General features: G+C 43.0%; 2 protein-coding genes across 2 annotated transcripts; one reads left to right on the plus strand and one right to left on the minus strand.

The window, feature by feature from the left end:
* Window positions 1–45: 45 nt before the first annotated feature.
* LOC9663063 lies at window positions 46–2,192 on the minus strand. Its single transcript, XM_024664539.1, has 3 exons — window positions 1,423–2,192; window positions 1,300–1,390; window positions 46–1,218 (listed from the first exon to the last, which is right to left on the minus strand). The coding sequence occupies exons 1-3, from the start codon at window positions 2,190–2,192 to the stop codon at window positions 46–48; spliced, it is 2,034 nt and encodes a 677-aa protein (XP_024520307.1).
* A 477-nt stretch (window positions 2,193–2,669) lies between these two features.
* On the plus strand, window positions 2,670–3,803 carry LOC9658522 (tRNA pseudouridine synthase A). The gene is made up of 2 exons (XM_002990669.2): window positions 2,670–3,421; window positions 3,482–3,803. The coding sequence occupies exons 1-2, from the start codon at window positions 2,727–2,729 to the stop codon at window positions 3,741–3,743; spliced, it is 957 nt and encodes a 318-aa protein (XP_002990715.1). The 5' UTR covers window positions 2,670–2,726; the 3' UTR covers window positions 3,744–3,803.
* The last annotated feature ends 8,961 nt before the right edge of the window (window positions 3,804–12,764 follow it).

Here is a 12,764-nt window from a genome sequence, read left to right on the forward strand (position 1 = left end):
CAATGATCTCAGAAAAGGAAAGGGAAAACGGCAGGCAGCAAACGACTAGCTCGACATGCATATTAATAGTCTATGTTTCCACGCTTCATAAGAATTCCCTTGCTTGAATAACTCTCCCTTATTCTTCTCCCACAGACGAACACCTCGGCATTGTGGGAAAACTTCTTTCAACGCCAACGCCATAGAAGCATTTGCAGGCCTCGTGTTCAGCAATACTTCCTTGACAGCTTTCCCCCTTCTGAAGCTGACACTCCCCGGCATGTCGCCAAGATTCAGGAACAAGATGGCGTATGGTACCTGGAGCTCTGGTGCTATCCCAGAAAACTCTCTGGAACACTTTGCAAATTCTACATCCAGCTTCAGTGGCTGCCCCCAAAGACTGACTTTCAGCAGAACGAGTGTCATGGTTTCCAGGCTGAAAGTGTCACCCGTGAAGCCCACTAAGATCATGTCGACTCCCCCCTTTGGGCAGATGATTCCAACACCCGCCTTTCCCAGTGCAAACATTTGCTCCTTCGTGAGCTCTTTTGGTGGTATGTCGAGCCTTTTAAACTGCAAGCACAAGAACTTCGCTTTCGCCACCTTTTCCCAACCCTTCCGCTGAGAAACATCCTCTATGCAAAGAAGCGTCTTCCTGCAAAGGCTGCCACACAACTCCTCTAGAGTGAAGCAGTCAAACACATGCTTCTCTAGTCTGTCCACTGCAAGTAACAGCAGCAGTCGTGCCACAAGCTCCGCTTTGCAACCAGCATCGATCCAACCTTTCTGGAGCCCTTCCTGAAGCTCTTCCAAACAAATCTTCCACCCGGAAGCCTTCGGCTCGTTGATTGGCTGTCGCCGCAAAACAAGAGCTGCGGCCGCTGCAACTGCTGGCTCCACGGCCCAATCCGTCCAGACACGCTCTCGGTCGTCCGAGATGGACTCGACGGTAAGCAAATGGCTGGCAACCATGCGAGAGACAATGCTGGCCTGCGGGTTAATGTCGATGCACACCCTGGAGCACAGCACAGCCAACTTGGCCTCTATCGATATCGTTCCATTGTGATGAAACTTGTTAGATGTTCCAGTACCACCAAGAAGCTTCTCCACAGCAAGGACCTGTACCCGACTTCCACAAGCCTTGTACATTGCTGCCCACAACGGACGGCCGTATGCAAAGAGACGACCCGAATCTGTGACATGATCGAGCGAAAGGCTGCCTGTTTCCGGTGGCGAGCGCGCCGCAAACATGCAGTAGAGAGGATGTGCAACGACCGCTCCTTCTGCACCGACACGGTCGCCGGGATGAGCCTCTGGACCCGGAGCTAAGCTCTTGATAATACTGCTGCAGGTGTCGATGAAGATAGCAGCCACAGCTCCTGTGTTTGGCAGAACCCTGGTAGCTCTTGTCCTGTCGCTCCTTCATAATGGCCGTGAGCAAACCATCGGGCTTCGTCCATGACGAACAAAACTTGGAGCTTCCCACTTGGAGACACTGGCAAGTCCTTGAGTTTGTTACGAATTTTCGTTCTCCTGCTCGCAAGTGGCAGCAAGTCTTCCCATTCGTCCCAAACGTTGGATTCCTTTCCATGCAGGCGCAAGAGAACCGGCTGCAGCTTCCGAGACAGCTTCTCCCGGTTGTGTTTCCGACCATTGATCTTGTCCCGCACTATATTCCAGACTCTGGCTCCAAGCATCAGCTCCTTCAGGAATGCTTCCGGCTCCAACTTCGTCTCCACGGCTGTGTCGATGCACGATTCGAAGTAGTCCATGCAAAAGAGCATGAACCTGCTCTGCGACACAAGCAATGGCCCCGAGCTGAGCAAGGTGACAGCGCTGTCGTAGAAGAAATCGGCAATGGTGGACCTTGGAGGGTACGCGGAGCCGGAGGCCGAGGCGAAGGAGCAGTAAACCACGAACACACCCCGAGTCGCAAGCTCACACGTAGTCCTCGACTTTCCCCAGCCACTCGACTGTACCATGGTCACCATGGGCGCTATCCTGTTCTTCCCACCCAGCCAATCCTCCCCTACTTCCTGGAGCTCAGCGCGCAAGAGCTCCACATTGTCCAGACCACTCACAGTTTGATACTTCCGTTCGAATGCTTCCTTCAAAGTCGAAAGTACATGGGGCGCGCACAAGCGTGGCTCATCCTCCTCAACCTCCTCGCTACTCCTGGAAAAGACCTCTTGCCTTGCCCTCTTCCTTGTCATCCGCAAACCCTAACTAGGTTAAAAAGACGGTACTGCAAAAGCTAAATTGAATATCAAAGTAAACTTATAATAAATGAAAGATTTTCCATGAAAGGAAACATTAAGTTTCACCTAGATTTCTGAGAGCCTTGTTGCGTCTCTTGAGACCACTCAGCAGAAACGGATTTGGCTTAACACTCTTTATCTTTGGAAACTTGCTTTGCAACTCTGGCACGATGAAATCCGTATCCAAAAGCTCGTTCAGAAGCAAAACAGCACCATATATCTCGGCTGCGATTCCAGAACTTGATGCCACTCCTAGTTCGCGTGTTCATGGTGCTGAAGCCAATGCGGCATGAATCTCCTGAAGGGTGGGAATTGAAAACAATGACAGATTGTGTGACCGTATTTCCTAGAAGCCATGATCTTTGGAGACAACTAGATCAATGTTTTTGAACAAGCATATTCTAATTACTTAAAAACGGATTTACGGCACTTTTAACAATCAGCATATTCTATCATTTAGGGCATTATTCTTTTAGGGCTCCACAGGGAATGGAGAAGGCTGCCCTGTTCGTGGTCTACTGCGGCGCGGGCTACAAGGGAATGCAGCGCAATCCTGGCGCCTTGACGATCGAGGGAGTGTTAGAGGAGGCCCTGGGGCGAGCTGGGGCGATCGGATCAAATGGGTGCTCCAGGAACTGGCTGGATTGGAAGCGCGCCGCAAGAACTGACAAGGAAGTGAGCGCCCTAGGGCAAGTTGTGTCGGCCAGGCTCTACCTCACCCCCGATCTCGTCCATCGCACCAACGAGTTCCTCCCAGGATCCATCCAGCTGCTGGGATTCAAGCGCGTCCCGGACGATTTCAGCGCCAAGAAGATGTGCGATTCGCGGCGCTACGAGTATGTGCTTCCAGTCTTTGCGTTTGATCCGCGGACTGGGGATGATCTGGAGGAGGAATTCTTGTTTGATTTCGAGCGATTCAACCAGATCTTGGGACGATTCCTGGGGACCGATCACAGTTTCCACAATTTCTCGTGGCGCGTCCGGCCGGGCGACCGCGAGGCGCGGCGGACAGTGGTGGAATTTCGAGCGGCGGACAAGATCTGGATTGGAGGGAGCGAGTTTGTGAGGATCATCGTGCTTGCCCGGAGCTTCATGGCATACCAGATCAGGAAGATGGTGGGATTGGCAGTGGCGGTGATGCGAGACATCGCTCCAGTCACGACGATCAATCGGGCGCTAAGGAGGTAACAAACAGAGTGATCTATTCATCATGGATCATCGAACACTTTTCTTTCCTATGGCAGCGAAGTGGATGTGATCGTCCCCACTGCTCCGGAGGTGGGGCTTTTGCTGGACGAATCCTTCTACCACGACTACAACGCAGCGGCGTCCACGCCCGAGGAATCGAGGATCGCTCTGGGGCTGGAATTTGGGGAGGCGATGCAGGAATTCAAGAGCAAGGTGATCTACGCGCACATTGCTCATCGCGAGCGCGAGCAGGGCATCGTTGCCAAATGGTTACCCTCTCTCAATGCCAAAAACTACTCGGCTCTGAGCATATGCTAGGAATTTCGTGTGTATTTTTCCGCCCATTTCAAAACAATTAGGGCTAGGTTGGCGGGGGAATCGAGTGTGATGACGCTGTGCGTGCGGCTTGTAAAATCCCTTGGAAAGAGGCATTCCAACAGAATTGTGTACAATGTGACAATGTGGAGCTCTTGCGCGCTGTGTTCCAGGACATAGGGGAGGATGAGAAGAACAGTGTGACCATGGTGCAGTCGAGTGGCTGGGGAAAGTCGAGGAGATTTAAACCCCGCTGCAAGATGGATTCATGGGTGGTGGAAACAAACATCAAAACCGTGAATTTTCTGATATGGGCCCAAACCTTGGAGCAAAACTGGAGGTACAATTCAGGGCTGCTCCTAACCCCCTCTTGCAAAAACGGATTCGGAGTAACGCTCTGTATCCTCTGAAACTTCAACGATCTCCATCAACTCAACCTCCCAAAACCGAGCCTGGCAAGCTCTGAAACACGATTCTTCATCTTGCACAATCTTGACCAGGGACTTGAAGCCGCTCCTTATGTTGACTTGCTCCATGGTGCCAAAGTAGATGTGGTACGGACTTCCCAAGGAAATCACACCCAAATCAAGGGATGAGGAGCTGGATGCCTTGGCAGCCATGATCTTCGATGACAAATTGGAGTTATTTGTAATAAATACTAAGTCAATCAGCCTTTTGGTATGAGAAAGGACTTCCTAAATGTTTGTATAAGCTTGTTTGTTTGAAACGTTCACTCCAAAGAACCACAAGAAAGAACTCCTAATTCCTTTTGAGTAAGTCTCATTTCCACCAAAATCTTAGAATATGATCATGATAATTAAAGTACTGCAAGCTGTATATTAATATTAATGTAGTGAATTATTGAATTGGTTTCAATTCATATATAAACTAGGTTATCTAATATACACTTTTATATTTCATTTTTATCTTTCATGCACTCACATGCAATTCTAATTATCCCTAAAAGTAATTTGATTTATGCTTTTTGTTTAGATCTAGCTTTTCCATTTTCTAGATCTCTCTTATTCCTATAGGTTTTTCATTTATTCTTTTTTATTTGTTTTTATTTTTTATTTCATCTTTATGGCAGAATAACATACACCTCTTTTGACTTTAGAGTAGTAATTGGTGTAGTTGTTCAATGTTAGGCAATTGCAATTAATCAATTAGACTCAGTTGATGCCGGTATTTAAGGCATATGGTGTAGCTTCTATTGCTCTTACTGTCAATCCTTGTGTTTAGCCACATTTTTTCTGTAAATATCCTTAGGATGATATGTACCATTAATTTGATTACTTTATGATGATTATATTATATCATTTTTTGGAATAATGCTTTTAAATGTGCATTTGGACATGCTAATGATTGTGAAAATGCTTCATAAGCCAAATCAAATTGATGTGGTTAACATTTTATTAAGATTTTGTAAAACTTATGCATGCATTTGCACTAGCCACCTTTGATAGCACTATGCATGCATTTGCACTAGCCACTTTTGACAGTGCTCTTCAACGAATATAACTGAGTAAGGTTTTTTTTGCTTATACTCATGTTCTTGCCCTTACTTGTAAAATAATGATAAACAAACAGAAACAAAAATATAGAGAAGAAAAGAAGAATAATAAAAGAATAGAAGAGAACTTAACCTTGAACTCCAAAGGCGTGAATAAAGATAAGTATATGTCATTTTCTCAACTTTACATTGCATAAACAGTCATATATAGGAGAAAAAATGGTTAATTCAATGCAAATGCATACAATAGTGAGTGGGGGTTAGTTTTTAACATATCTAAGTGCTATTTATATACTACATGATTATATAATCATTCCTAGCTATTTCATACTTGTTTATAACAAATGTTGCCTAAGTTGGGTCTTTCTTTTTTAAATGCCTAAGCTTAAGCATAACTCTATTTTGTCTAAACTTCCTTCTTTTACTTTGTTTGGGAAAATACACAAGATAAAACATTTACCACCCCTACAACAAAGCTATTGCCTATCCTTAGACAATTAGATTCTCCAAATCCTGCTCCAAATTGTTGAGCTTGGTCTTCATAGTGATAAGCTTGATGCTTCGGCATAAATCGTTGAATTCTTTACACATGATTTGATTTTCCTGGTTAAGCATTATGCAGGCAGGGATGTATCATTCATTTGTAAGTTGAGTGGTACTTAGAGTAGCAAGGGTAGCTAACTTTGTTATCTTGTGTCCAAGTTCGTAATCTAAGGACATTCTATATTTAGTAAGTTTTGAGCTTGTCCCAAAGACTAACTCCTAGTACTAAAAAGGAGGCTTGGGGTGAAAGGCCAAAGCATGTATTTTTTGTTCCTCAAGGGGGGGGGGGGGGGGGGGGGGGCCCTTGGGGTGGGCCAAGGGGCCAATTATGGGGGGTTCCAAATGTATAGTAAGGATAGTGGTTGGAATATTTGTCTAACCACTTGAGACATTAGTTTGGCTCCCGTTGGGTTGTGTCCTTCTTTATTTTACATCCAACTTGGGTCTAAGCCCAAACTCCACGCTCCTCTAGTTAGTGGTGTACCCTCCTCTTCGCATTAGACCACCGGTATACCAAAATTGTGCCAAACACCATTTAACACTATTTTACGTGTAGGTGTTAGATATGGGGAGCTAGTGGTCGTAGGATTGTACTAGACCCTCATTTTGTAGTGTAATAGACTTGGAATTTAGCTCCAAATTTAAGTGCACTACATCTTGTGGCCCTTTTCTAGAGACTTGTTTATTGATCACTTCATACTCTATCCTCAAGCAGTTCTTTGGGAGTTCCACTTTTGTTTTTGACTTTTCAAGTTAAAGCTTTAGTTCAAATGTGTTACACTTGTTTGGCTTCCATTTCTGCCACTACTATATGACACCCTTTTGGCTCCACTTTGGGGCCTTATGGATTTGTGTCTCATAGAAGCCAATAGGTAACTTAAGTTCATAAAGTAACATGTAGGCATAACTATCCACTTGATAATTGAAGTTATCGTAAGAGGAATGATTATAATGATAATTGAAGTGCAAAACATGAATACCCAAGGCAAGATGAGCATTGAAATTATCTACTTAGGGGTAATTTCAAAATTATTTACCTAGCCATAAGGAAAATAGGCCTAAAGATTATAATCAACCTAGAGAATACAATTAGTTTAAAGGTGTACCTTTGGGTGTTGCTCATAAGATTGGACATGTGGAGCACTTGAACCAAGTGCAAAAGTTGAGTGTACAATAGGCCTAGAGATTATAAAAAGGCCAAAAGTGTAACTTATGTGATTATAGTATGAGATTTGGATATACTGTTACAGTGAATCTTTGAAACTTTAGGGGATAAAATAACCACTAAGAGCTCTCTCATCAAACAATTGTCCCTTTTCCAGTTGGCTTAAGAAGAGAAATATAAAGTGTGCTACATGTGATATCAGAGAAAATGGAATATGTTTGATTATTATTGATTAATTGCTACTTAAAATATAATATACTCTTGAGCAAGGTATATTTATACCCCTAAATTTGAAATCATATGTATTGAGCATCCACGTATATGTCCTTCATTTTGTGGAGCATCCATGAACAAAAGTATCCACCATGGGACTATGGTACGAGTGGATGACTAGTTGTTTCACATGGAATAGTTAGTCTACACAATAGAAGAATTAATAGATTCAGTGTAGAAATGAGGTGTTAGTTCCCCTTAGCTTAATAGAGGTTGTTAGTCAATAGTCAATGAGGACATTGATGTAAATCACAAATTTTTCCTTTTTAATTTATCAGTTTATCTCGTTTATTCGACCACCACTGCCTTGGCCTTAATTAAATTCCCTTGTTAATGTTCTTGCTTATTGTACTAATTCCTACTTAGTTGTACTTGGTTTCAGCTACTCACTTCATAAACATTAGTGTTAACCATCCAAAACTTAATCATGGGACCCTTTAAATCCCAAGCCCTCGGTGCATCACTTGCTTCAGGACCTCAAGAGGAAATACCATGGTCTAATGGCCTAGTATGGGTACCTCTACTCCCCCACTTCCATCTCGAAGGGAAGGCCCAAGCCCTTAGAAAGGAGCGAGGACCAATAAACCACAAGGTACTCAAGTGGGGCACCACTCCATATAAGCCAAGAGCATTATAGTCAGTTTCCCTTCCGAGAGTGTTGCTCTTAAGTACTTCCTTGGGTGGCCCCTTCAGCACCACTTGAGTCCATACTCACTCCCACCCAAAGCCCTTAAGCCCCAGTCTCAACCTCAAGTTGGCTTAGAAGAACCATTAGAGAGTTCCTTCAAAACTAGCTCTTAGACCCACAATTGCTACTATACTTTTGGAACCCACTGTAGCCCCCCTCCCCCCCCCCCCCCAACAATCACTTTAGGCTTTCACCCCATAACCTATATTAGTATTCAAACTTAGTCTCGAACTCAATCTCAGACTTGACCTTAGACTCGGTCTTGAACTCTATCTTGGACTCGATCTCAATCTGACCTTGGACTTGGTCTCAGACTCGATCTCAAACCTTGGATATGGTCTCGGACTTAGTCTTAGAGTTGGACTCGATCTTGAACTCAGTCTCAAAATCGGTCTCGAATTTGATCTTAGACTTAGTCTCATCTAATAAACTCTTTATCATTCCAATCGTGATTTAGAGTTCCTTCAAAATTAGTTTTTGGACTTCACTATCCTTACTATACTTTTGGAACCTCCTGCAACCACTCCCCCCCTCCCCCTTATGGGACGATCGATTTGGGCTTTCACCTCACGATCTGTATTAGTATTCAAACTTAATCTCAGACTCAACTTCGGACTCAACCTTGGACTCAACCTTAGACTTTGTCTTAGAATCAGTCTCAGACCCAATCTCAGATCTCAGACTTGGTCTCGATCTCAGATCTTGGACTCAATCTCGAACTCGTCTCGGACTTGATCTCGAACTCATCTCGGACTCGATCTCGAAATTGGTCTCAAACTCATCTTGGACTCAATCTCGAACTCAGTCTCAAAGTTGGTCTTGAACTCGATCTCAGACTCGGTCTCGAACTCAGTCTCAAAGTCAGTCTCAGACTCAATCTCAGACTCAGTCTCATCTGATGAACTCTTTATCATATCTAGTCGTGGTTTTAGGGATCCTTTAGCTTACGACACCTCAGGAAGTTGATTTCTTACAATTGACATCTCTAAAAGAGGGGGTAAGTGTAGCGTATGTGATCATGGGATGAGATTTGGATATACTGTCATTATGGATTCTTGGAATATTAGGGGATAAAATAACTACTAAAAGCTCTCTCATCAAGTAATTACCTCTTTTTCAATTGGCTTAAGGGGAAAAAGATAAAGTGTGCTACAAAAAGAGTATGATCAAGCTAAGACTTTTGCTTGCTATCCTATGCCATACAATCAAGCTAAATCATCAAACAAAAATGATAGGCCTCCTAAGAATACACAAGCTGCAGTCACACAAGTTCAGATAGAATGGTTAAATACAAAAGAATTACCTAGCATTTGTATCATGACCAGAGCTTAACAAAGATGAGTTAAATCTAAAACCCAAGATGAAGGGAGTGATGATGAAATAGAAATCATCCCCAATAAGAAAAAGATCAATGTAGAAATCACTTAACAAATACAAGACTTGAAACCACAAGTCGATTTAGAGAATAATGATTCGAACACAGAGAGTCCCAGACCTTTACAAGCTAATATAAATTTACCATTAGCAAAAAAAGAAAATCCTATACTAAAACTAAATGGCAAGGATGAAAAAAAAAGTAGTAAAAGGCATTTTAAATGCCAAAATTAGACTCACTCTAAACCAACTTTTTGCTATAACACCTTACCTTAGAGTTGTATTGCTCAAAAAGCTCTTGCTTAAGAAGTTTAGGCTAAAATGATCACAACTAAAAAACTCACTAAAACGAAGAGGATGAGGTTATAAAAGAGGGTTTAGGTGAGCCAAAAAAGTATGGACTTAGTCTTCTTTAGTCCAACTATGCATTTTATAGCAACACACCCTTGGTAAATCATTCTAGTGAGATGAGGCAGCCATAACAATAGTAGATGTTATGATCCAGCGCAAAAAAACAGAGATCTAATTGCCCTAGACTATGCTACACCACCTTTTGAGGTTCCTCACCACCCAACCACCCCCAAGCTACCTCAAAAGCTCCATTGTGCCATTGCTCCACTATGAGCCCTAGGGTAGGGTTGAGTCCTTACCCTAACATGCCTCAATATATTCTTGAGCCTCCCTTTTACCAATGTTGACCACATGGTCAAAATTGGCACCTAACAATTCCTCCCCCCCAACGAAGTCCTTGTCCCAAGGACAAATTGTACTGGTGATTAGGGGAACCTTGCTCAAGCTCTTGGTCCATCTTCCACAGCCGTATACATCAAGGAGGCATTGGGCCTGTCACTCCAAGATAGTACACCTTTCAACTAGCTGACATAAAATATTGGATGAATTTTCACCCCAGCTGCCAACCGCACCCGATAAGCCGCTTTACCAATGCACTCCAGCACTTCATATGGACCAGCATATTGATGGAAAAGTTTATCACTCTTCCCTATCCGTAAAGGCGCCAAGGTGTTCCGCCACTTATTTGATGGAAAGATCACTTGCACAAAGACGAGATCACCCACCTTATATTCTTGGAATTGGCGATGCTCATTAGCAAACTTCTCTGCTCTATCCTGAGCTGCTTGCAAATTCCGTTTGCACACCACTAGAATCTCATCAAGTTCTGTGCCCAGATTAATCGCCTCAGAATCAAGTTTATCTTGAACGTCCCCTTACTCAAATGCAATCCCAACTCCACTACTGTTTGGGGATGCCTTCCAAACATAGCAAAGTAAGGACTTAGTTTAGCTCCACTGTGTTGGCTATTATTGTAAGCAAATTGCACCAACAGAAAATATAGATCCTATTGCCCTTGCCTTTGACCAATGCTACAACGTAGCATATCCTCCACCATCTGATTCACATGCTTGGTTTGCCCATTCGTCTGAGGATGATTTCCACTTGAGAATTTCAAAGTCACTTGCATAGCCTTTGCAAAGCTTTTCCAAAATCCACTAGTGAACTTTGAATCTCGATCATTAATGATGTCCTTCGGCAAACCAAAATCAGGAAAAACCTTCTCCAAGTAAACTGCAGTCTAGTTTGAGGCAATAATAGTCTTCTGAAGAGCCAACAACTGCACATACTTCATCAACCAATCCACTATGACCCATACTTGCTCCTTTTGCCTTTGTATTCGTGGCAAACAAGTGATGAAGTCCATAGAAATACTACACCAACGGCTCTAAAGAATAAGTAAAAGTTGCAAAAGTCCCCCTGGCTTCTCCTGTGGCACCTTAACCCGCTAACAGAGCTCGCATGATTTACAATCCTTGAGGATATCAACCTTCATATTCCTCCAATAAAAATTCACTTAATCAAGTTATACGTCTTCTTCCCCCCAAAATGACCAGCCTCTGGATGATCATGATAGTGGAATAAAACTTGAGTAATTAACACATCCATCTGTGGCAAATATACATAGCTATTGTAATAGAGAATCCCATCCACCAATGAGAAAGGGGCTTCCATCTTGTCTAGCAAAAATGCCACCTCATCATCCTAAGTCTAAGCATGCTCAACCAATTGCCCAAACTCGCTGACCACCTTATTCAAATGATGACAAAATCGTGTTTGTAATGTCATCACATGACAAATACGAGATAAAGCATCTGCCACCACATTTGATTTTCCTGGATGATGCTCAATAGGAAACTCCCCAAACTCTATGAGTTTGACTATCCAACGAGCTTGCCTAGTGTTTAACTCTTTCTGTGTGAAAAAATACATAAATGGTTTGTGATCTGTCAACACCACGAACACTACACCATAAAGATAATGTTACCACATCTGCAAAGCATGAACAATAGAGAGTAACTCTTGCTCATATGTGGAATAGCGTTGCTTCATGGAATTTAAAGTTCGACTCTCATATGTAATAAGCTGTCCCTCTTGCATGAGAACTCCTCCCAGTGCATAACCACTCGCATCATATGTCATCTCGTAAGGTTTTGATGGATCAACAATGCAAAACACTAGAGTTTCACTCAACAATCGTTTTAGCGCCAGAAAACTCTCCTCTTGTGGCTTCTTCCACTCGAATGGCACATTCTTGTGTAACAACTTCGTCAAAGGAATAGCCACCTCTGCAAACTTATGCTAGAAACATCGATAGTAACTAGCCATACCAAGAAAATTACGCAACTCATCCATTATAGTCGATGTCCCCCAATTTTCCACCACAACCACCTTCCTTGGATCCATCTTGACACCCTTAGATGTCACAATATGGCCTAAATATTCCACCTCCGACTTTGCAAACTCATATTTACTCTTCGTCGCATAAAGTTTGCTATCTCGGAGTAACAAAAAAACCTTGCGCAAATGCACTTTATGCTCCTCCATATTCTTGCTAAAAACAAGAATATCATCTAAGAAAATCCCCACAAACTCATGAAGCTAATGCCCAAATACCTTCATTATCAACCGAGTAAATGTGGCTAGTGCATTTGTCAAACCAAACAGCATAAATGTAAACTCAAAATGTCCAAAGTTTATGTTGAATGCCGTCTTGGAAATAGATGCATCATCCATTGCAATCTAATGATATCCACTCCTTAGATCAATCCTGGTAAACACTTGTGCTTCACCAAATTTGTTTAGGATATCATCCATACGTGGCATCGGCATCTTATCCTTCACTATCTTCTTGCTCAAAGCGTAGTAGTGAATACACATCCGCATTGAACCATCCTTCTTCTTCACAAGCAAGACTGGAGCACCAAACGGAAACTTACTTAGTTGAATAAATCCAAACTCAAGTAACTCCTTGACTTGTCATTAAACTTTTTGCTCCTCTGCATAACTTAACCGAAATAGACGCCGGTAAATTGGCCTCCAATGTAATCCCATGCTCCACACCTCATAACGGAGGCAACCCATGAAGAAGTTCAAATGGAAAAACATTAGAAAACT

The sequence above is a fragment of the Selaginella moellendorffii genome, unplaced genomic scaffold, assembly GCF_000143415.4.
Source record: "Selaginella moellendorffii unplaced genomic scaffold, v1.0 SELMOscaffold_111, whole genome shotgun sequence".
NCBI lineage: Eukaryota > Viridiplantae > Streptophyta > Lycopodiopsida > Selaginellales > Selaginellaceae > Selaginella > Selaginella moellendorffii.

Bases quoted from the DNA above. Each gene is read 5' to 3' on its own strand.
- LOC9658522 (XM_002990669.2), top strand. From the start codon at position 2,727: ATGGAGAAGGCTGCCCTGTTCGTGGTCTACTGCGGCGCGGGCTACAAG. The intron at 3,422-3,481 runs GTAACAAACAGA...TTCCTATGGCAG, and splicing joins ATCAATCGGGCGCTAAGGAG to CGAAGTGGATGTGATCGTCC.
- LOC9663063 (XM_024664539.1), bottom strand. From the start codon at position 2,192: ATGACAAGGAAGAGGGCAAGGCAAGAGGTCTTTTCCAGGAGTAGCGAG. The intron at 1,391-1,422 runs GTTTGCTCACGG...AAGGAGCGACAG, and splicing joins GTCATGGACGAAGCCCGATG to GACAAGAGCTACCAGGGTTC. The intron at 1,219-1,299 runs GGTCCAGAGGCT...ATGTTTGCGGCG, and splicing joins TTATCAAGAGCTTAGCTCCG to CGCTCGCCACCGGAAACAGG.